At 39.7% G+C, this 22,903-nt stretch overlaps 1 protein-coding gene across 1 annotated transcript in view; it reads right to left on the reverse strand.

Annotated features, from left to right (window-relative positions):
- Positions 1–21,838, reverse strand: part of ROR2 (receptor tyrosine kinase like orphan receptor 2) — a 144,319-nt gene extending 122,481 nt beyond the window's left edge. The window contains exon 1 of the mRNA XM_063423277.1: positions 21,218–21,838. Coding sequence (XP_063279347.1) covers positions 21,218–21,308 — 91 coding nt within the window. The 5' untranslated portion in view covers positions 21,309–21,838. The remainder of the gene's footprint in view (positions 1–21,217) is intronic.
- Positions 21,839–22,903: the final 1,065 nt, after the last annotated feature.

Raw genomic sequence — 22,903 nt, forward strand, 5'->3', positions numbered from 1 at the left:
GTAAACTCCTAGCAGAACAAGCAGTAAAAACAGTTCAACACAAGTAAGACAGCCTGAAAAACCAATCACATGGTGTCACAGTAATCTGAGAACCCTAGGAAATGCCAGAGTTGTCAGGCCACCACCTTCTCAATAACATTTCACCCAAATTAGAAACTGGATACACTAGGTCACTAGCTGGCAAAACTCCCAGCCTCAAATGATGGCCTGTCAAACAAGAGAGAAGGGCACTCTTCCATCTCCTGCGCTGCTAACAGGAGAGCCTGACAGTCTCTGGGGAGTTGAATCAGCCCTTCACCACAAAAACACCACAGCAACATATTTTGTTTTCTGTAGAGTACTGCATACTCCAGCAAACCAACTTCTTCATAATTCACAAAATGAATCTTCTTTTCAAATTATTTCACTATTATGGTGATGGACAACTTGACCTATTTGCTGTGTAATACACTGCACTGAAACTACAAGTTGCAGCTAGACAGTCATCAGGAGAAAAGAAATCTGATTATCATGGTGATGAAATCGTGACAGTAACTCTGTTGTTAAACATCTCTCAGGTGCTGATCTCTTCATAATAAGAAGGGTGGGGGAAGATGGTGGGAAATGGAGCATTAATAAATGGTCAATCACACTTTTTCTAATAAAGTTTGTGGAACAAGTAAAACAGCTGATTTTAAAATCTGCGTCCAATGTCAAGGGCTCCTTTGCTCACTCGCATCCCTTTCCTTCCCAGGTCTGAAGACAGGCCACTGCTACAAGAGCTTCATCCACACATATGATGAGAAACACAGTGCCACAGTCACACATGGATGTCCAGTATGTCTTTATTTTAGCTGGGTCCTGAAATGTTCATGTGGCCCCAACGTAAATGTCTCAGCCTCAGTTCCCAGGAGGGAGGTGTGATCTCTCTGCATTGTGGGGAATGAACGCTCTGCACAACACTCTGTGGCTGTGAGCACCTTGAGTCAGCAGAGCACACAGAACCTGATGTACATCTTCATTTCTTCCCTGCCCAAGAACCTTTCCAAAAGGAAACAAAATACACTGGACCTGCATATCTAGTCTGATCCTGATATTGAATCAAAGCACCTGGAGAGGCACATCAGGAGACTGGAAGGAACACAGGTGTTCTGAAATGTGTTTGCTGCCATGTACAATAAACAACCACTGAAGGCAACAAAGCAAAAGGAAAAGGCAACAAAATCATTTGCATTGCTGAGAATTCAGATAACCTCAACTAGGCTGTAGTCTATTTCTACTTATGGAAAATGGGATGTCAAAATTAAGGTAAGACTATAAAGCTTTCTGGAACAGGGATTCTCCTGAAATGCTGTTTTGCATGGACACACTGTTCCCATACACTTCAAGTTAAACACTTACTACACAGCTGAGAGAAATGAAACACTGACAGAACTAGGGAAAAAGAATCTCTTAAATTCTTTCCAAAGGTCACATATATGGACTAAATGCCAATCAAACCATTTTTCTGATAACCAGTAGTGTAAAAATCACCAGGAAAAAAAAAGAGCAAGATCCTACTATCTCACTCTCTTTTTAAAATGAAAACCAAACACACCTTTTCCTAAAGACTGACTAATTCTTGAAATCTATCAAGACAAATGCACTAGAAAACCTCTTTTTGGGAATATTTGTTAGGGTTCTTTTCCTAGCCAAGCTGAAATTATCACACTCAGTACAGCAGAAAATGGTCAGAAATAATATGTAGCACAAACTTTCAAAAATTCCTTTACTTATGTAGGGTTGAGGGTTTTTTCTTTTGGATATAAGCATGGTATCTACTAGAGATTGCACATAAAACAGAATTGATAAAATTATAAGACAAAAGGTTAAATGGAATACTTAAGTTATTCTAATGGCAAAATAATTTGTACTAGTCTCAATGAAAATTACAGAAATGGCACATGCTCAGGTGCAGTTTCTGGCACCTATAGATCTGGTTTTGGGATAAACTAACTTCACTGAGACAGAAGTGGAAGCCAAGCCATTATCTTGCACAAGCGGAATGAAGAGACAGATACACTAGTCTGGCAAACATAAAAACTGACTTTTGATGAGGAGAACCAGGCTGCTGGAGAAGAGGGTGGGGAAAAGTGGAAGGGACAGTATCAAAATGTCATCAGACCAATTCTGCTAAGCAAAATGGCGATTGTACATACACTGGCTTTCTGCCCCAAGACAACCCATCCATCATCACAGGGACAGCTCTGGAAGAAGGAATTCATACAGAAATCTGAAATATGTACAGCACCAAGGATTAGGAAAGAAGAAAGAGGAAAATGTTAAGCAATGCTTGAAAATTTAGCTCACAAATATCAGCATCTATGACAAGGGGTTGCTGGGCATCTTACTGCAGAACAGCCAGCTCCTCCTCTGAGAGAAGAGGAGCAAGGCTGGAAGGTGTAAGGTAAGAGTTTGTGCCACAGTACTGAAATATGGACCTGACAATAAGGTAAAATTGGGCAAAAGGGGCAACAGGTTAATGAGGTAGCACAAGCCAGTGCCTCACAGGCCACCTGGACCCACGTAGCTCACTTTCTCTGCCAGGGGCATCAGGTAAGCTGTGCAGGCACAGACCAAGCTGGCACAGTTGGGCACAGGGCTGTAGGCAACCCCCACCCCACCCAGAGGCAGACACCACTGTCACCTGCTTGAGGAAGGGTGCAGTTTGAACTGAAGGTGTTGAGGAACTGCTGTGGCAACAGCAACACAAACCCAGGCAAACCTGAGTTGGACACCTCCAGCCCTCCCTTCTCTCTTCGCAGAGCAGAGAGCTGGTGCCACTGCTTGGCCACCTGGTGCTTCTCCAGTAGCTATTCCCAGCCAACACCCACAACAAGGGGCAGAACAAAACCCACCTCCTCAGTCTTTCCAGAGACAGACATCAGAGTAACAAAAGCCATGCATAAGTCAGAAATAAAATTAACCCTGGCTAAAGGAACTTTTTTAAAACGTAAAGGCTAAAGGACAAGCATCCAGGCTATGCAGGCAAATGATCGCCCAAAACTTGAAATAATGCCAAGAATTTACTCCTTCACATAACAAGAACAAACTTTTCACCCATTATTTTCGAAACATTATGACAGAGCTAAGCTTAATTAATGCTACTGTAAATTATCTTTACAAAATCAAGTACAAATAAGTTCAGTTAGTGGCCTAGGTGCTTCATCACAACATTTAACTTTCATCTCAGCAAAGGCTCAGTAATTTTGTATTTCAAAGACATATCTTGCCACTCTCCAATAATTAAAAGTGGAGGCCACTAGAGAGAAATACAGAGAGCCATCCAGGAGACCTTGGAGCCATGAAATAATTTAACTCTTGAAATGTGTTTAAACAATATTTCAGTGTGAAGAAACAGACATCTTTACTGTGCATTACATTCTTGCCATTCCAACCTGTCCACAGGTTCCTGTTCATGTTCTTTTTCCTGTATATACAGAAAGCCTTCTTTCTGGGAATACACATTGCACAGGGAAGTTTCAGAGCAAGCTACACTTTCAGATGACATGCCTGAAAGTTTGAATTATTGAAAAAATACTATCCTTTAAGACACGAAAAAAAAAGACCAGGGGAAAGACATAGACCAGATGGTGTGGGAGGCAAATCAAAACAGCACAAGGGTTATTAAATTGCATCCACTTGGAACTTTTAACTGGGCAAGAATCAGCAAGACAGGTTTCCAAGTGAGCCTGAACTCAAGGCTAAAATCCAGGGCCTTGCTGCAGAAGATAGTTGAAAAATCAATATCAAAACAATGACAAATTGTGTAAATACACAGGGAAAAAGAATATTTTGTGTTTAATTTATGTTCTTGTCACAGTTACAACAGTATATTGGAACTGAGCCATCTTTCTGATGGGGGAATATGAATACTCACTTCTATGCAGAGCAAAGTCTTCTACCAAAAATATTCTTCTTGTACATGGTATATCATGATACGAGTTAAAGCCATAAAATACTTTAAAATTTAAAAAGCATGGGTTTTTTTCTGAAGAAAGTAGAAGATAATCTGTATTTCTGGAGTTACTTAAATTTTAAAAGCAATTTCAAACATCCAAGTTAAAAAATTTTGGCCAAATTTGGCCCCTGTATACAATGTAAATGCTTCCCAAATTTGCACAATGCAACAGCAATTACAACAGCACACATTTAATGAAATGCAAATAAGTCATTTTTGTTCTTTGTTCTTTTGTTCTTACATGCTGAACTGCACAACTTTACACACTGTCTGCTGATCACAGGAAAAGGAGAGAAAAAAACTCTTCTGAAAGGCTGAGGAGTAGAGTCATAAACCTTAAAATATTTTCAAATTTGTCAGAGAAACAGAGGAGCTAGGAGGGCATTTACCTAAATTGTATCAGGAAAATATAATGACAGCTCAGATTCTGCTGGTTCAGGGCAATCAAAAAGAGCAGTTGTTTAAACAGAAAAAAAATCTTTTTTTTTCTTTTTTTCTGAGGCCAGACAACTTTTAACAACTCCTTTTCAAATGTAGGTAAAGTATGCAATGCAAATAAAAGAAATCACAAAATGATGCATTGCCTGCTAAAGGCTTAGGTCAGGCATTATCAGTAATTACAGCTATATAACCTCATCTTCAAAGCAGTAAACAATGAAGATCTCCACTCCCCACTGACTCAGAGTATATAGAGAAAAATTAAATACTGATGGCAACCTCAGGCTGTCAAATCAGTCCTCATGCAGTCAAGCATTACAGGTTGAAATTTGACTCATACTTCTTTTAATTCTAATATGATTCTTGCAGAGTCAGAAAAAAAGGAAATGCGAAAGGCACTGTAAAGCAGGACTGTCAAGAGAAATGAGAAATGCCGTAGTGATATCTGCATTTTCTTTCATGATTTAACTTAAATAGCCGGAGAAATGTTAGCCGTGCTTTGAGGCCTGGATCCCATGAGGAATTGAGGTCCCTTCCAACCCTAATTTTCCCCCCAAATTTTCCTATTCAGTGTCTAGCCTAACTAATGTTCAATTATTTTCATTTTCTGTTATTCCTTGCTCTATTATCCATATCACAAGTGAACATCAGCCTCTTCAGGATGTCCACACTGTAAATCCAGTCTGTCAAGAAAAACCCCACAAAGTACCATTGGCTGGGCTGGGTATTTGACTGCACCAGAACTCTCAGAATGCCTTTCCTCAGTAAAAATACAGAGATCAACCGGAAGATAAGCAAACTGCAGTAAATTAAAGTAGATCTATGAGCAAAATGTCCAGTGACACTTGTTCCACCGAAATAAAAAGCAAAATCAAGTTCTATCAATAGGTATAGGACAATACACTGCTAAACTAAGCCAGGAAAAAAGACATTTAGGCAAATGAAATTTTTCAAACTTCAGAGAAGACTGCGCTTCATTTATATACACTTCTACATATATAAAAATATACACATCCATTAACATATCTGTCGGGATAGTACAAATAAGATGTACAAAGTAAAAGCAAAGTACAAAGCAAAATTTTTAAACTTTCTTTCAGTTTAAACAGTTTGCCTTCAGAAAGAATCCCTGGCCTATGAGTAGTCTAAAATATCCCATCTTTCCGATTTACATCTGGAAACAAGGAAACAAACAAACAAAACCCAAACACACAAACAAAAACAAACCACCAAAGTAAATAATGAATGGCTATAAAGAATAATCAAGCAATCCAAACAATATAATTCAGCCATCCTTTAAATGAAGTTAATAAAAAGGGAAAAACAAAAGAAAATAAAAAAACCCCAGATATCTTGAAATCCAACAGGAAGCAATTGCAAAGACATACAAAAGTGCAAGACTAAATACTCTCCTGTATTTTGACAGGACACAAGAGGAATGTTCTTTTACAACTATAATGTTTCAAGGGAAGACCAGTTTGCTTGAACACAGACTTTCTAATCTAAAACATCTTCAAGACATTGAAACATCATCAGTCAAGTCTAAACCAAGTCTAAATTCTTTAATAACACCCTCACTGTAGCTTCACTGACTACAACAAAATTGTGCCATTTTATAACACCTGAAGATGAGCATGACACTTTTTGTAGAATCACCTTGTAGACAGCATAAGCCTTTGCATTCTACAATCATATAAAAAAGAATAAAGGATGAGGAGGAAAAAGTAACTGCAGACAAAATGCCCTGGCAATGTTTGGTACTCCTGTGGTGAGCAGTATCTTACAATTCACTTTGAGAAAATGAACTGTTACACATTAAAGCTGTGCAATTTCTCCTGTAAAATAAAATGGAAAAAACCCTGCAAACCAACTAAGCAAACAAAAAACTGGACCAAACAAGAAAAACCACAACAATGAACAAACCCCTAAAACTCTATACAGAGTTATTGTAAGCAAGCTCTTTCTACAGCAGCTGTATCTGGATGATGTTTTCTGGTCCCAAAAAAACTCTCCACTACTCAATTTCTTCCTTCAGACCCAATCCCTTCTCCTATGCCTACAAAAATTCTGGTGTCTTCCAAAGCCTGGAAGCCTGTCCTTCATAAAAAGATTTTAAAAGCTCACTACTTGAGTGAATGATGGTGTATAGAATAATTACTAATGGAAATACAGTAGATAAAGTATTTTAACTCTCTCTTTGTGAAGAAGGAAGCTGGAATTGGCATTAAAATAAAAATGCCATTCTAAATTGTCTTTTTTTCCCATTCCTCAAATTATTTTAAGGAACTATCACAGGAACTTTCTTTTCACTGATATAAATCAGAAAAATACTAACTTTCTCTAAAGATATACTAAAAATACAAGTAACAATGATTCCGTAAGTCAATTATTCAACTGCTCACACACATTTTCCTATCTTCTAATAAACCCATTATAGAGATAATGTGAGATTCAGTCACTTTAGAGCAGCTGTTGGTTTCTGTCCAGTTATGAAATGCTTAGTTTTCTTCAATACTTTCTGTTTTAAAAACAGACTTTCATATGTCTCTTTACAATTCTGGTTGATAATAACTTTCTCATGACACTGCTTGTTCATAAAATGCTGGTAAGTATTTGCCATTTATGCTGTGTTATCTGTTCCCTCTTTTTAACAAGTAATCATTAAGAATGAACCACAGAAATTACTCAGTTACTTAAATGCAGTAGGATATGTGTATACCAGGATATGCAAATACAGTAAGAGCTTAAATTTTATATTTCATTGGATAAAAACATAAGTAAGCTAGTTACTTAACTAGTTGAATACAAATCAACAACAGGAATTCTCTGACAAATAGCTTTTATTTTAGCATTTTGATCATTCATTTTCTCTTCACAGACTTTTGCCAAAGTCTCCATTAAACATCATATTAAGTAAATGCACAATCACAGTCAGGCTGGTGCCACATACAGAAACACAGAAGCACTGTACAGAAACTCTTGCTTACACTAAAACTTCCCTGCTCTCAGCACACTTCACACACCTTCCTTCTGCCTCATTTTTCTCATAAACAAGACTATCTCACTGCTCGTAAAATTTTAAAATTAAATAGCCTTCGTTATTTTGTTTGCCTTGGCAACAAGGAGTTTCAGAATGTGTTACTGATTCTGCAAAACAAGACACCACCAACACCTATGACTGTGTCAGTGAAAAGAGGCTCCCTGTTTTGTTGTAGATGCTGAATATTAATGGATGTAGAAGTAACACAAAAATGCATACCTGGCAAGCAAAACATTTTTCAGCTTAAAGTTTATAAAGATATACTTTGATAATTCAGATCTGACCTTTTATTCTTTAAAATCATTTATTCGGATAAAAAACCCCCACTTTATGTTCACAAAAGAATATGGTTTCTTACATAATTAAAAACTCATTATTACCTTTATCAAAGAGGTATAAATGCTACCCTAGCTAATAAAGTTTGTCTATCTTATACAAAAGGTAGAGACTGCTTCCAGAACAGCACTGCTCCTTATGCAATTTATAATGCCACTACATGAGAGACAAATGAATGTCTTCATCCTTCTAGAAGATAAATGTTTTAGAAGTAGAACAAAATGGAAAATGTGCTCATGAAACCAGATCTTTTAAAGTTCATCCCAGCAGACAGCTGTTTGGGGGAGAAACAGCAGAACTGTCTGTGGATTTTTGCACAAACCGTTTTGTGGGATCTTAGGTATGAACAAGTCATGGTTCACATTTTTCCTTAACCGAGCAGTCTCATGGAGACATAGTCAAGTTTGTCTTTAAATGGTTCAGGTTCACTCATTGTTGTCCAGTTCCACAAAACCTTACAGTGAACTATAAACCATCTTAATGCAAAAACACACATCAGTCAGGAAATCAAATCCTCATGAAGACTTGTTTTCATTTAGATGTATAATTACACAAAGGAAAACATAAAATAAGAAAGGAGACTAAAGAAACTATTGTATTCTACAATACATACACTCTGGAAAGGTCTGCCTGTCTAGATGAAGCCAGAAACAGGGACTCCATGGAAATGGCTGTTCATGTAAATTAAATACAAGGAAAATTAAGTTTCTGAGACTCCAATCAGAACTATTTCCACAGAGCTGGGATGGCACTCTAGAGCTAATGAAACACGGCCAATAAATTAGTGATGTAAGTCACTAATTATTCACTTACCATGTATATGCTAGTCTATATTTATTGGAAAATTCAATACATCATAAATCATGCCTGATGTAAGGTCTGCTGATACACAACTGAGGACAGAAGGGCTCACACATAATTTTCTTGGTAAATATGAGAGACACAGAAACAAACCACTGCTGCTTCAATAGACACAAATGAAATACCAGACAATGTTGTTTGTAGAACTTTTTATGGTGATGCAGTGGTTCATACAAAATCCCTTTTAAAAAGACTTTATTTACACTGCATATCTAGGAACACATAGAACATGAACACTGCCACTGCCTGTGCCTTCACCACTATGGCTGTAATCATGTTAAACACCAATAACTATACAGAAATTAGGAAAATACCTGCTGATAACACTGTTACATGGCAGGCAATACAATTCCAAGCAAATATCACAAATACAGTTTCAAATACTTACAAGGATTTAGCACAGTATTTGATAAGCCAGTAAAACAAGTCTTGGGTACTGAAAAAGTGGGCTCGAGAATATGCTCTTAGTCTTTAGCTGTGTTTTACAGTCTGCATATATTATAAAAGTATTAACTTGGTTTCTAAATAAAAAAAAAAATCTCTTCCTTGGATAGCTACTTACAATATTAATGTATATGAAATGCTTTTTCTATAGCAGAGGTCAAATTACTGAAGTTTTGAGCAGTTCCAGACACTCTACATATTTAAGGAGTTACGAAAAGATTAAAATTGTTGCAGTCAACTTTGACATAATTTGAAGTTGAACTGCTTTATTTGCTAGTTAAATAGCATTTTGCCTCACTCTAGAGACTAAATTCACCACAGAGCAGAGAATTCTTACCAAGTCATAAATATCTTGTTAACAGCTAAACTATGACCTAGATAAGACACTTCATCATGAAACAGAACATTAAATCAACTGAATTCATTTTTGTTAAGGCAGCAAAACAAAATGTAGCCTTTTCAGGAGGGAGGACAACCATAATGGTGAAGAGAATGATGACTAATTGCATAAATGAAAGCACTGGCTTTTTTCTCTTGGGACTCAGGAAAGATCCTTTCCAAATTATGGTTTTAAATTGAAGACATTTGGAGGTCTCAAATCTTGTCCCTTTTGGACATATATCTAAATCCCTAAACCACCACATATTTTGTAAAAACTTGGCAGTCTCTGCACAGAAAAGCCTAGACTGCCCCAACTGACTCAGAATTACCAAAGAGAGTGGTTTCATCCATTCAAAGGGAGAAAGAAAGAAAGCAAGGAAAGCAAGGGAACGGGGGGAAAAAAGTAAGGGGAAAAAGAAACGAGAGGAAAAGAAAGGAAAAGGGGGTAAAAGAAAGGAAAGGAGAGAAAAGAAAGGAGGGATGGGAAGAAAGGAAAGGCGAGGGGGAAGAAAGGAAAGTGGGGAGAACAAAGAATTAAAAGCATGAAAAACAGCAAAGAAGGGGGAAAAACCACAAACAGTTTTTATACATTAGACATGTACAACAACAAAGGATGTAATGATTTTCACTATTTCACAACTATAGTTTTGACATGCAGAAAAACAAAGCACTTTTTTTTCCCTGAACAAGCAAAGTCCATTGTTTTTTCCACACTATTAAGGCTCCTGAAGGGTCAGAACCTGTAGGTGAAAAAATCTTCCTTCACACCTCTATTCACTTTGAGTGTTTCAAATTCAATATGGTATTTGAAATATGGCCTGGGCACCATAGCAGACCAAATTTCACTTCCCTTCTTTTTCCTAAGTAAAGCTTGCTATACAAGCAGGGTAAAAGACATGGCCATTGTTACACTGCAGGTCCTGAAGAGGAAAAAAGTAACCACAGTGTAAGGTAAGACGTTCCCAAAGATGGTGCAGCCATGGTGGTGGTGCAGCAGCTGGTGTTTCCACTTCTCTGCCACTCCACATTCGTGAGCACATTAAACTCCCCTAAACTTGCTGTCACACATTCTTACAACCCTAACCTTATTTCTACACCCCAAAGACATTTATTTTCCTCATAGACCGGATCACAGTCCAGACACTCTGCTCAGACATGTCCATCCACACCAACCTGTCACTATGCCACTCTTTCCTAGCTTTAGTGTTTTCTTTCATGTTAATGTAAGTACAGGTGCTGATACCAGCAGCTTCTCAAGCAACATGAGTTACAAAGGAGCTACAAATGAGTTAAAAATGTTAATTGCTCAGTCACAGAAAACCATCTCTTTGGAGTAATTTTTCCTACCTGCTGTTCAGGAACATTTTTTTTTCCAGACAGATAGGAAAAGCCACTGTGGATCACTTAAGTACTTTCTACCATTAGTAGGCAACCATAGCATGTCTGTGAATTCCTAAGATGTAAAGTGCTATTTAATAGGCAAAGAACTAGTCAGAAAGAAAACAATCAAACAACCAAACACCCAAATGTCAGAAGAAACATGCTATAGAGAAAAATATTAAATCAAAGAACACAAAAATAAGATTAAGGAAGAGGATGGGGATGATGGTAAGGAAATGAGAAACCTGTAGAGACAATGACAACTACACCTATTTATTCTTACATCAATTCTACAATTTTAAACCCATAACTTATTTCATGTAAGTAGTAATGCTTAAAAATGAATTTATAGCATATGTTTCAAAAGCTAGAGTAGTATTAGTTAATTGCATTGGTCTTGCAGCATGCAACTACGCACTCAACATGTGACTTTGAAGAGTAAAAGAAGTAGAAATACATTACCCAGTGTGAGATTAAAGGGTACAATCTTAATCCAATGAAATTGATGCAGGTATGATATTAAGAGCGAGAAAACTGTCATTTGCAAAGTTTTCTACGGGCTTTATCAGAAAAAAAAATCGATTTCTGAAAATAGGCAGGTATGAACTCTCTGCCTTCCAAACTGATGAATCTGGTCCAGTATGAAAATGTACCTTACCAGAGATATAGAAATGAAAGTTACAGAAAGGCAAGTTATTTAAGAAGAAACCACAGAAGCAGACACACATGTCACAAGAGTTTCTGCTGCTGAAAGTTTAGCTCCTGAGGACCCTAATATGACATCTACTATCCTCTATGAAATGATAGCCTGAAGGTGCTAGTGGGGAGGGAGCTCTTCCCTATGACATTCTCATAGGTGAAACATGAAATTTTATATAGACGCAAATGTTTCTCCTTAGAAAACCATTAGGGTTAAGTCTAAAACAATGGAGCTTCACAAGTTCCAGTGCTATGGATATCTGCCTTAGTGAACTCCACAGGAAATACCAAGCTGTTAGGTGCTGCCAACATTCTGGTCCTAGTAAATGGAATCAGATACCAGCAAAAAAAATGGTATGGAGAGGGTGGGAATAAAGATGGACAAGAGAGTGAAGACAGGCAGAGAGTTTCCTGCTTAAACCATTTCACTGGTACCAAACAGGGACTTGGCGACAATTCCCTGTGCAAGATCTGAAGTGGATCAAAACAGTTAGACTTCAATTTGGAAAACAAAACATCATCCGGTATATATAGGAAACAATTATCTTCCTTCAGCTGGTCCTGGTACAGCATGGGCTGGAATATACCAGTTTTGGTTAGCACACTTCCAGAGAGATGTTTTGGAGAAGGTCCAGCCGAGAAGAATGAGCACAACCATGAGATTCAGAAAATACGATGTAAGAGGAAACGCTGAGAAAACAGTAGTGGTGAAGGGGGTGTTGAGAGAGAGTTACCTACAAGCAGACAAGATCATTTTCAGGAAGTATTTCTGTAAAAGTTTGAGGAACTATTTCAGAAACCACAAAAATAAAATCAAATACAAGAGGTAGAGGAATAAGTTGTAACAGGAAGTAATGCACTTGGATTGCAAATGAATGTAAGTAATCACTAAGCCTGCATGCCTGGCTGTGGAAGTCACCCATCTCTGCTCTTGTCACCTTTGAAGAACAGGCTATGTCAGCTAAAGTTGATTCTGTCTTGAAGAACAAATAATCCAGCGTCTCAAAGCCCTTTTAGATACTTTTTCCCCCAATTACACTGGGGTTACAGAAGACCTTAATCTTCCTAGAAAATGTAACAGAGGTAAAGGCACTTCAAAAATTTCTACAGAGCCTAATGCCACAGTATTGAACTTTGATTTTTCTCTATTTCTAGAAATGATGAATCACATGCCAATCTAGTTTAGTATAAGTGAAGATGACATTACAAGTACACAAGCTCATGAAGGCCTTGTCTGCAGGAAGAAAACTGCATCCAGTTTACGCTTCAGTTTCACATGGAACCAAAACTTTCTAATAATTGCCTCTGTGGACATAGTAAGTGTTCAGTAAACGTGAGATAATGTTTTCCAGGTTTTGTAATTCTGAAAATATGCTATAAATCAACATCTTTGTTTTTGCAGTCCTTTTCTGCATAAACACATCATCCTCAAGTTCCAGAATCAAAGCTGCTCCTGACTTTAAATTTGGCCTTTGGATTATAGAGCAGTATAACTTCTGAAACCTGTATTTCCTAACTCTGCATGCTTTAGGCCTTGACTAGCATGATCCTCTTCAAAACGTTGTCTACATGTAGTATGTTCTTAAACAAAACACTTGCAAGGATAAGTGTATTTTTCTCAAGAGCAACATTATCCAAAAGCTCTCTAGATATAAAATTTGAAAGAACCACGGTTGGGTTTTTTTCTGTTGCTTTGAAAACCACAGTATCATGAACTTTGTAACAGTTTCTCTACTACCTCTGTTACAGAACAGATTTCTGAAACATATTGCTACACTGACCCAGAGGAAAAAAGATAAATGTGAGATCAGCTTTAGAAAAGTGAGTTGAATTACTATCTGTAATTTCAGATATAAACATCCAAATCCATTGAGTTTGCAAAACCAAGTCCAAAGAACAGACTCACCCTTTCAAGGTATTTATTAAATACTGCTTCTGGTCTGGCTGGACATACTTTTCAAAAAACACAATTTGTTGTATTAAATTGTTTCCAGGCAGAGCTATGAAGCACAGTTATTTTTAAAACTGAAACAACAGCAGATATGTTTTTCTCATGTAGGTTTGGTTCAGCTCCTATTCAAGCTTGCAATTTTATCTACATACTACCACTTTTCCCTTTGTAAGGTATTCTGGTCTACCATAAAAGGAGTCATCATTAACCACCACTACAACTACAATTTTTAAAACTTTTTTTTATGTTTAAGGTCATCCTTCAACTATGGAGTTTCTAGGGTATCATAAATTATTTTAATTTCCCACTCCCCAGTAAAGGAAATCTTATACAAATGCAATCCTCTGGTTTCTCTGCCGTAGACACTTCCCCTTTTTTCTTTTCAACACGCTGAAAGAAATATTTCACATCTACTCAAAAGAAGCATGATCTGTATTTCTGCACAGGAAGTTGTAAGATTTAAAGGATTAATTACAGATAGATGCCACAGGATTCTTGGTATTTTCAACTTACAGAATATTCAGAAAGCTTTGATAGGTCTTTAGAATTTTCACAAGACTTGGATTCTTGGATTTATTGTACTGAAAAAAAAATCCATTGTTTTATTAAGACTCTTAATTTCAAAGATCATCTATTCTTTCCTATAACGCAATGAAAAACTCAGCGGAGTCCTAAAATGCAGCTTAAACAACAACTGCTGAAGATTCAAGAGTTCTAACACAAAGACAAATGGCTAAGAGGGTTTGTGGTGAGAATCTGACAACTGATCAAACACCTGTTTGCAGACTTTTGAGGCCCGTGAGAATTTTCTTATTTAAACTGCACAGGTTCAGCTTCACTCTGTGCAATCCAAACCTTGGACAGCCATCAATTACAATAATATTGTGGAATTGTCCCTAATACTGCTATCTCACACAACTGTGTTGGTGCTTCTGCATGTCCCGTTTTCTGTCTCCAAGAATAAAGTTCTTGGCAGTTTAAGCTGCTCTGCCAGGGCTGCCATCTACCGTCTCTTCCCCACAACAATGCTGGTGGATCCATGGGACTGGAGGGAAGCCAATTCAGGGAGCCTGGCCAGAACTGGGTTGGATCTTGCAGGGTTAATTTTTTGTCCAGTCAGCTCTCTGATATGCAGTTTCCATAGTTTTGTATTACTTGATGAATCTACATCAGGGCAGCACATGTCAAGAGGACATTTTATTAAAAAAATGTGCCTCTGGTTTCTCAGCAAAATGTGGAAACCAACACACATTTAGAATCAGAACAGAATTGTTACTGACTGAAATAAAAGGGTACATAAGATATTATATTTGGGATCTCTGTCTGCAGCCTTCACTTGCCTATTTCTACTTTTGGATTTTTAAGAAGGGATAAATTTTATTACGTACAGAAACACTGCTGCAACATTACTAGCTCTAGTGTTATTGGGCTTTTTCTGTAACACAGCTTTGCTGTGTCACTTTTCTAAACTAGAAACAAGCACAGCAAAACAATTTGTTAATTTATCTTCCAGAATACATGCTCTCTCATTTTAAGCATAAAAAATCTCAGCATTCTCTTTACATCCTGTAACTTCTTCCTAAATTTTAAGATAATGACACAGAAAATTTTATACTTGTTGAGGCATCTTAAGCTTTCAAGCAGTTTTATTTATTATTGGTTCATACAAGAGATTGACAGAACCTACTTTGAAGTTACTTAGCTGCTGTAGCCCGAGACTGCCAAATAAGACTTTCTTTCTTTCTTTCTTTCTTTCTTTCTTTCTTTCTTTCTTTCTTTCTTTCTTTCTTTCTTTCTTTCTTTCTTTCTTTCTTTCTTTCTTTCTTTCTTTCTTTCTTTCTTTCTTTCTTTCTTTCTTTCTTTCCTTCTTTCCTTCTTTCCTTCTTTCCTTCTTTCCTTCTTTCCTTCTTTCCTTCTTTCTTCTTTCTTTCCTTTCCTTCTTTCCTTCTTTCTTTCTTTCTTTCTTTCTTTCTTTCTTTCTTTCTTTCTTTCTTTCTTTCTTTCTTTCTTTCTTTCTTTCTTTCTTTCTTTCTTTCTTTCTTTCTTTCTTTCTTTCTTTCTTTCTTTCTTTCTTTCTTTCTTTCTTTCTTTCTTTCTTTCTTTCTTTCTTTCTTTCTTTCTTTCTTTCTTTCTTTCTTTCTCATTTTCAGACCTTGCTCTAGTCAACAATACTTTTGATATACTCATATGAATAATTTCTCATGCAAATCTAAGCAAACTGAATTAATGTTTCTAGAACAGTCCTTGGCTTTTCTTCTCCAGAGAGAGCTTACTCTTATCCCATCAGACCTTTGTTCTGCTTCCAAAGAGAAGAACAAACAAGCAGGGTCCCACAACACCTTCATCCGATCTGAGGTGGCACTGCTGCATCTCAAACCTCCTGCCTCTCAATGTGCAGCCCCCTCTGCCAGCACTGGCTGTCCCACAGACAGTCACACTTTTATCATACTGCTATCACATGGCGCTACTGTGCCACTTTCAGATTATTATTTCTTTATATATATATATATATGAAGAGCTGGGGAGAGGGAAGGAGGTAACTTCTTTCAATGATGCTTTGCCATGTGCAAAAGAAAAAGTTTAACAACTACAGTTGTTAAGGGCTTCAGAAGTGAAAGAAAGATACGCACAGACAGATTTAACACCAGCTCAGAAGGATGGAAATGTCTGTAGGACACTCACACAGGGTCTTCAACACTGGTTGATTTCATTTACTTATGCCTGTCACAATAATAGTGCACTACTTAGTGAAATGTATTCTGTTGTGATTTCTTGTTCTCATTGATACTACAATGCAGATTTGTTTGCATCCTTAAATGAAAGCTTTTGCCCGCTGCCATCTAAAAGACAAAGTCACAATTTTTAGCTAAGAGATCATCTTTTGACTTTTTGAAAAGTATATTTTATGGCCTGGAAAGTAATGTACAACCATTTTTCATTTTTAAAAAAGATCACCAACTGGCATCACTTGGAAGAGGAAGTTCTTTCCCAAGCTGGCCAAGGAGGACAAACAGATGTCAAGAGAAAAAGCTTGTTTGTGAGTCAAGTCTGTGGAAAACATCAGCAAAACTATCTAGCAGGATGCTGCAAGTGAATATTGATGTATGGCAAAGTCCCAGAAAAAGTACATGCAAAAAGCTGGTAGGGGACACTTCACTAGTTATGTTTAGATGAAACCAAGAGAAAAGACAATAATTCAAGTAAAATCTATGTTTGTCTCAAATGATTACTAGCAATGCCGTACCAGTCTTTAGTGGAGTAACAACTAAAAGCAGGATTAACAAACAATGCATCTTTTTTCAGTGCAACAAAATCCTGTCGTTCCTTTTCTTTGAAGCGTTAACTACTTTGTAGTCACTGGATTAGAAGACTTGAGTGCTTGCATGCTTTCCAGACATGCTGAGCCTAATGACAACTTCCTTTATAAAGCAACAGCCTCACAATGAATAAACAAACTTAAATAGCAAACCATTCTTTGCACAGAGAACATAGTGACAGATGCTATAAATTAGATGGAATACTGTAAGTAGCATTTCTTCCTTCTGAGCAACCACACAAGGCAACAGACAATATCTATAGAAAGAATTATTATTTTTTTAAAAATTAAAGTTTGCTTATTTTTTCTTTGTCTACAATGTTAAAAGATAAATACAAAGAGACCTTTAAAATAAATTCCCTCAGTCAAAAGTATGATTAAAAGCTTGAGATCCTGACTGCTTCTAAGAGACATTTTTATTGAATCTAAAATGTGAATTTAAGACTCTGAAAATCAGCCATGAAAAGGACTCCACAAGTCTCCTACACAGAAGATTCTTGCAGCTATCAAACAAAACTCTTATTCTTTCTAAGTATTTCTCATATTTTTTTTCCTTTTACTCTTCCTTCTCACTGGTTGGTTGACTGAGATTGTCAGTTTCCCAATTAGTGGTCAAACATATTTCCATGCCAATGCCTGAAAGCTATTCACACCTTAGACAAAGTGCTGTGAGTTAAGAAAAAGATCAGCTTTTCTGCAAACAACTGAAAACTGACTAAACAGGATTAATTTGCCTTGTCTCTCATCTCCTTCTCTTCCAGCATCTTGCATTTCTGTGCTATTTACAGCAACAAAGAGATTAAGGGGAAAAGTGCAATTCCACTACAAATGCTTAATTTAATCGAGACACTCAAGGGGAAAAAATTCAGTGCCAACCCTTGACCCAAAGATAAACTTAATCACTAAACTAACAACTTAATTAACACTAGAAAGGTTTGATTAAGATTTGATCTAAAAATAGTTAATGTGGTCAATGTAATTTAATAAAAGCCATCTGAAAATTCCTTATACTCAAAGATGTACTGACTTTTATCAGTTGTACCTGTGTACAATTTCCAGAGCTGAATCTTTTTTTGTTAAAGTCAGGATGGAGCTATAGCTAAATCTTAAGCACCTTACAAGATTTAAGTATTTTACAACTTCTTGTAGTTCGGCACTTAAAGGCATTCAGAAGTAATCCATACTTGCATTAATTTCTCCACAAACATTCTACTCTCAGAAACTATAGAGGGTTTTACTTTACGAAGTTAGGTAGAAGTTTACAAACTTCAGAGCTTTCAGGATCATAGGCATGAGTTACCATTATGTTTCATTCCTAGACATTCTGTTGACAGAGTTTTGGTTGGGTGGTTTTTTTAGGTTTTTTTTTTTTTTTTTTTTTTTTTAACGCCGCATTCTGCATATTTCTTAAGTCACATGAGCATTAACTTCCAGTTGATTGAATGTTCTTTCCTATTTAATGGCAAGGGGGCAAAAGTGTGTAAGCCGAGTCCATTTTGCATCACCCTTTTCAACGCTGCCTCTCACCTGGCCATACTCTACAAGTGAACACTGAAAAGGCTGAAATAACATTTTCAAAAATAAACCTTTAAATGAAATGTAGATAAAGAAATACTCTGTTTACCATTAAGCAGATCTAATTAAACAGAAGAATACCCTGCAACAATAGAAGTACACAAGAATTTATTGCTGTGATTATGGGCTCTAAACCATTGTGCTGCTTATTCAGAGAAGAAAATGTAGTCTCAAACTCATGCCTATCGAAATAGAGTGAACCCACACTTTCTACAGGTGGTTGAGACGATTATCACAAGCCTGTTAATGGGGTAGAGCTAAAAAAGAAAATAAAAAAGAAAAAAAAAAAGAAGGAAAAAAAAAAGGAGGAAAAACCCCAAATACACTTTCAGTGGTAATTTATTATTTTATACTGCCTCTGAGAAGGCTGAACCTTGACATGTCTCCTGAGAGCATACTCAAGTGGACGGGGCAGTGCACTGCCAACAAAAGTAGAGGGAGGTACGCTGCCACCCTCCCAGCGCCTTCCCGGCCGGTTTTCCCAGCGCCAGGCGCTCCATCCCTGGGCAGCTCCGCGCCCCTCCACCCTCCGGGAATCCGTGGGGAGGCTCTGGGAAGGCAGAGAGAGTCTGGCCGTGGGAGATGCACCAGCGTCGGTGCTGTCGAGCAGCAGCGGGGGACAAGAGAGCGAAGGCAGGGAGGAAGAAAGGAAAGAAGTTCATGGGACACTTGTGCACACCTCCCTCCCGCCGCATTCGAGAAACAGATTGAGCTGCTCAGGGTAACGCGAATAAAGCGCGGACGGGGACAGAGCGCTGTCTGTCCAGCATCTTCTCTCAGCCGTCAGAAGACTACCGCCATCCTCGCTGCGGCCCCGGGGGATCCCCGGAGCCAGGGACCCCGCAGGAGGGGCAGAGCAGCGGGGCAGCCTCTTCAAAGGGAGTCATAAAGGCTCTAGGAAAAATAAACGCGACGGGAACTGACCCCAAATCCGCGAGCTGTAACATGCCCGCCTCCTGCTCTCGCCCCGGAAAGCTCCCAGACCTCTAGCTTTCTGCTGACCCTCTCCCTTCATGGCAAGGCAACAAATGGCAAGACCTCGGACCCCGGAGCTGAATAACAGGAAATATAAGCATCTGTCACCTCCCGGGGAGAGCTAAATGGATTAGCGAAAGCAACAAAGGGAAGAAAAGCCCTTTCAAACGTGCAATTGATTAACAAGTCCCCTCTAATCTGCAGCATCACTGTTTTTCCTTAAAGACATCATCGGTCTCCTCCAGCACGTCGGTGCAATTAAGTTAAAGCCAGGAAAGGCGGGGGAGGAGGGCACTGCTAACCCTCCGAGCTGCCCGGTGAGGACAGAACGGGGAGGGGTACAAACCTGGCATGGAAATAGTGCAGCCTTGTCATCTGCTCCCTCAGTCCCTGGGCAAAGACTCCCGGGAAGGACTTTGAGAGCAAGGTTCATCTGCTGCAGAGGGGGAGAGGGCAATTTTCCAGAGAATGGCTTCATGAAAGATCAAAGAGCTGGATCCGGCAGCTCCAACCTCGAAGGTGCATTTCACATCCCAGAGAAACGAAAACGTTAAGCCTCCCCTTTCCTGCTCTGAAAGCACCACACAACCTAGGCGCAAGTGGAGGAGGGAAAAATTTAAAAAAAAAAAAAAGTTTATGCGGCTTGTTTTACAGGAACTGTGTCTTACACCATCGTGGCTCTCCAATCCCACACGTTCCCTTAAGGTCTCTGTAAATCACGGTGCTACCCTCGGAGATGCAGCACAAACTGGGCACCTATTCAGCAGCCGCACCGCTGCTGCCACGGCGCAAGGTCAGATCTTAACAGGGACAGTTTATTCAGCCCTAAAAACAATAGCGGAGCTCACTGAACCGCGCGTCCCAGCGTTTCCAGCGCCCAGAGTCTCGCCTCCTCAATCCCTGAGGGTCGGCCAGGTAAACAGAGAAAACGGGACCCTCTAAAGTCCAAAAACACCGAGAAAGAAATCCCGCCGAGCCTCCATGAGCTGCAAGCGCGGCTGCTGCCCCCTCGCCCACTCAACTTTAATCCCCTCCTCGTTCCCGCTGAGATTCTGGCAACACTCAACGTCCCAGATAATAACACATTATTATAACCATTCCGAGGAAAGGGCTGGAGGGCGGGCAGAGTGAAGGAGGAAGCTCCACTCATTGCTATCCACCCTCGGCAATAACAAACCCCCGAACTTCTCCTTTGTTTTCTCCTTCTTTCTCCCTCCACCCTGCCCCCCCCCCCCCTCCCCCGCTCAGTGGCTACCAAGCAGCCTCGGAGCGCTGAACCGGCCGAAAGGAGGCACGAAGCGCCTGCAGCCCGAGTGGGGCAGAGGCGCTGGGATGCTCTCGGGGTAAAAATTTTAGCTGCCCTCGCCTGCTGCCAACCCCCGCCCCCTCGTAAAGAACGCAACATCAGGTTTCCATTGTGCTAAGAAGAACCGAAGGGGGGGAAAAAAAAAGACGGCTGAAAGAAAGCGAGAAAAGAAAAGAAAAGAAAAGAAAAGAAAAGAAAAGAAAAGAAAAGAAAAGAAAAGAAAAGAAAAGAAAAGAAAAGAAAAGAAAAGAAAAGAAAAGAAAAGAAAAGAAAAGAAAAGAAAAGAAAAGAAAAGAAAAGAAAAGAAAAGAAAAGAAAAGAAAAGAAAAGAAAAGAAAAGAAAAGAAAAGAAAAGAGGAAGAAAAAGTAGCCAACATGAATCACCACCTGGGGATGCTGGCGGCTCCGCCGATCCCGAATGGATACGCTCAATTCTCCTAGGAAGAGGAGCAGCCTTCCCTGCCTCCCCTCTCCCCACACAGCCCTGCCCGAGAGCAGAAGCATCCTCCCCTGCAGCCAGGGCTCTCGCTCCTTACCTGCGGCGCGGAGGCGAAGGAGCCAGGCGGCCGCCAGCAGCAGCAGGAGCCGGCCCGCCGCCCCGCGCCGTCCCGCCGCCGCGGGGTCCATGCTGCCCCCCCGGCCGCCAGGCACAGATCCCGCCGGGACCCGCAGGGATCGGCGCCCGCGGGAGGAAAGGGCTCCGGTGGCGCTGCCGCGAACTCGTCCCGGGCTCCGCCGCGCCGGCCCTGCGCTCCCGCTAACGGACCGGCCCCGAGTGGGGGCGGAGGAAGCCGAGCGCCTTTCCCCTCCCCCTCCTCCGCCTCCTCCTGCCCCAGCATCCGAACGTCACCCGGGTCCCGGCGCAGGGGAGGGGAGCAGCGCCGAGGGGCGGACAGGACAGGGACAGTCCCTTGGCTCCGGCACCCTCTGCCGGGGGCAGCCTCCGGCCCCAGCCCCGGCCCCGGGCGAGTCCGCACTCAATTTTCCTTCCGCACTCGACGATCACCAGGAGCCAGCAAGACTTGGGCCCCCTCTGAAAGGCGAGTCCTGATCCCAGAAGCCTCAGGAGCCTGCAGCTTTCCTCACAAAAATCCCCAATAAAACAAAAAGAAGCGGGCGAAGGGCACGTCGGCCAAAACCGCTACGGCTTTTCTCCTTTGCCCTCTTCCTTCTCGCTGCAAAAATCGAGGAGTTTTTGCACTCCTACAGCGTTGAAACAGTAGATTGTACACAGTTTCTCCTGCACCCAAAACGCCCAGGGGAGTCAGCCCCGTGACACGTACTCCGAGAACCACCACGGCTGGGATCTTCTTTGTGCTTCACCAGTTCTCTCATGCTAGGGTGTCAAAAGTAAAGTTTGCTTTCGCTCTTCAGCAGGTAGAAAATACTCCGCTGTCAGCAAAGTTTCAAGATACTTCCAAGTTATTTACTACCAGGAGTAAGAGCATTCTGAGCATAATTGAAGTGGGCTTTTCAAACTGAAATTTGGGGGGGCAGGAGGGGAGGGAGGGAAGAAGGAGTTGTCTTGGTTTGGGTCTGCAGTTCAAAGAAATCAATATTCTAAGATAATACAGAACTGTCAGCAGGCTTCTTTTAACTACCTCATATAAGCACCAGGAATACAGTTCAACCAATTAATTACTGTCATAACTTAATAGCATATTTAATTAGATATCTTCACTGCAAATACATTTCTATTTGTTTAGATTTCATTTCTAAAGATCTGATGCTGAGTAATGCTGAGTACATACTCAGCATTAAGTAGAACTTAAATCCCTTTAAGTTCTACTCCAAATCAGGCTCTAAATCCACAATAATTTTAGTGAAATTCGTTTTCTATTAAATTTATTTCTTAATGCAAACAAAGGCAAACTTTACAGCATTTTTTTTCTTCCTTCTTTTGCACCCTGCTTCTTTCCTCTCAAGTTTTCAGTTCCATCTTGAAAATTCTTCTGGCACCTAAGAATGACAAAGGGAGGTCCTGATCCCTCTTTGGCAGGAATGTAGAACTGACTGACTTCAGCCCCTTGCCATCACAACAACACATTTTAAAATCCCTTTCATAAACATATGAAACCTAAGGTAAAAGTAGTGATGATTCTTTTTATAAACTCCATTCCTCGGATTAAAGGCTGCTCCAGACTTTGCCTCTTTGATAGTTAAGAACATGCTCCTAATGTCTGACTATGTGTGTTCAGATCAGTTTATATTCCTTCCCTCTT

This window comes from Prinia subflava, chromosome Z, assembly GCF_021018805.1.
Source record: "Prinia subflava isolate CZ2003 ecotype Zambia chromosome Z, Cam_Psub_1.2, whole genome shotgun sequence".
Taxonomy (NCBI): Eukaryota; Metazoa; Chordata; class Aves; order Passeriformes; family Cisticolidae; genus Prinia; species Prinia subflava.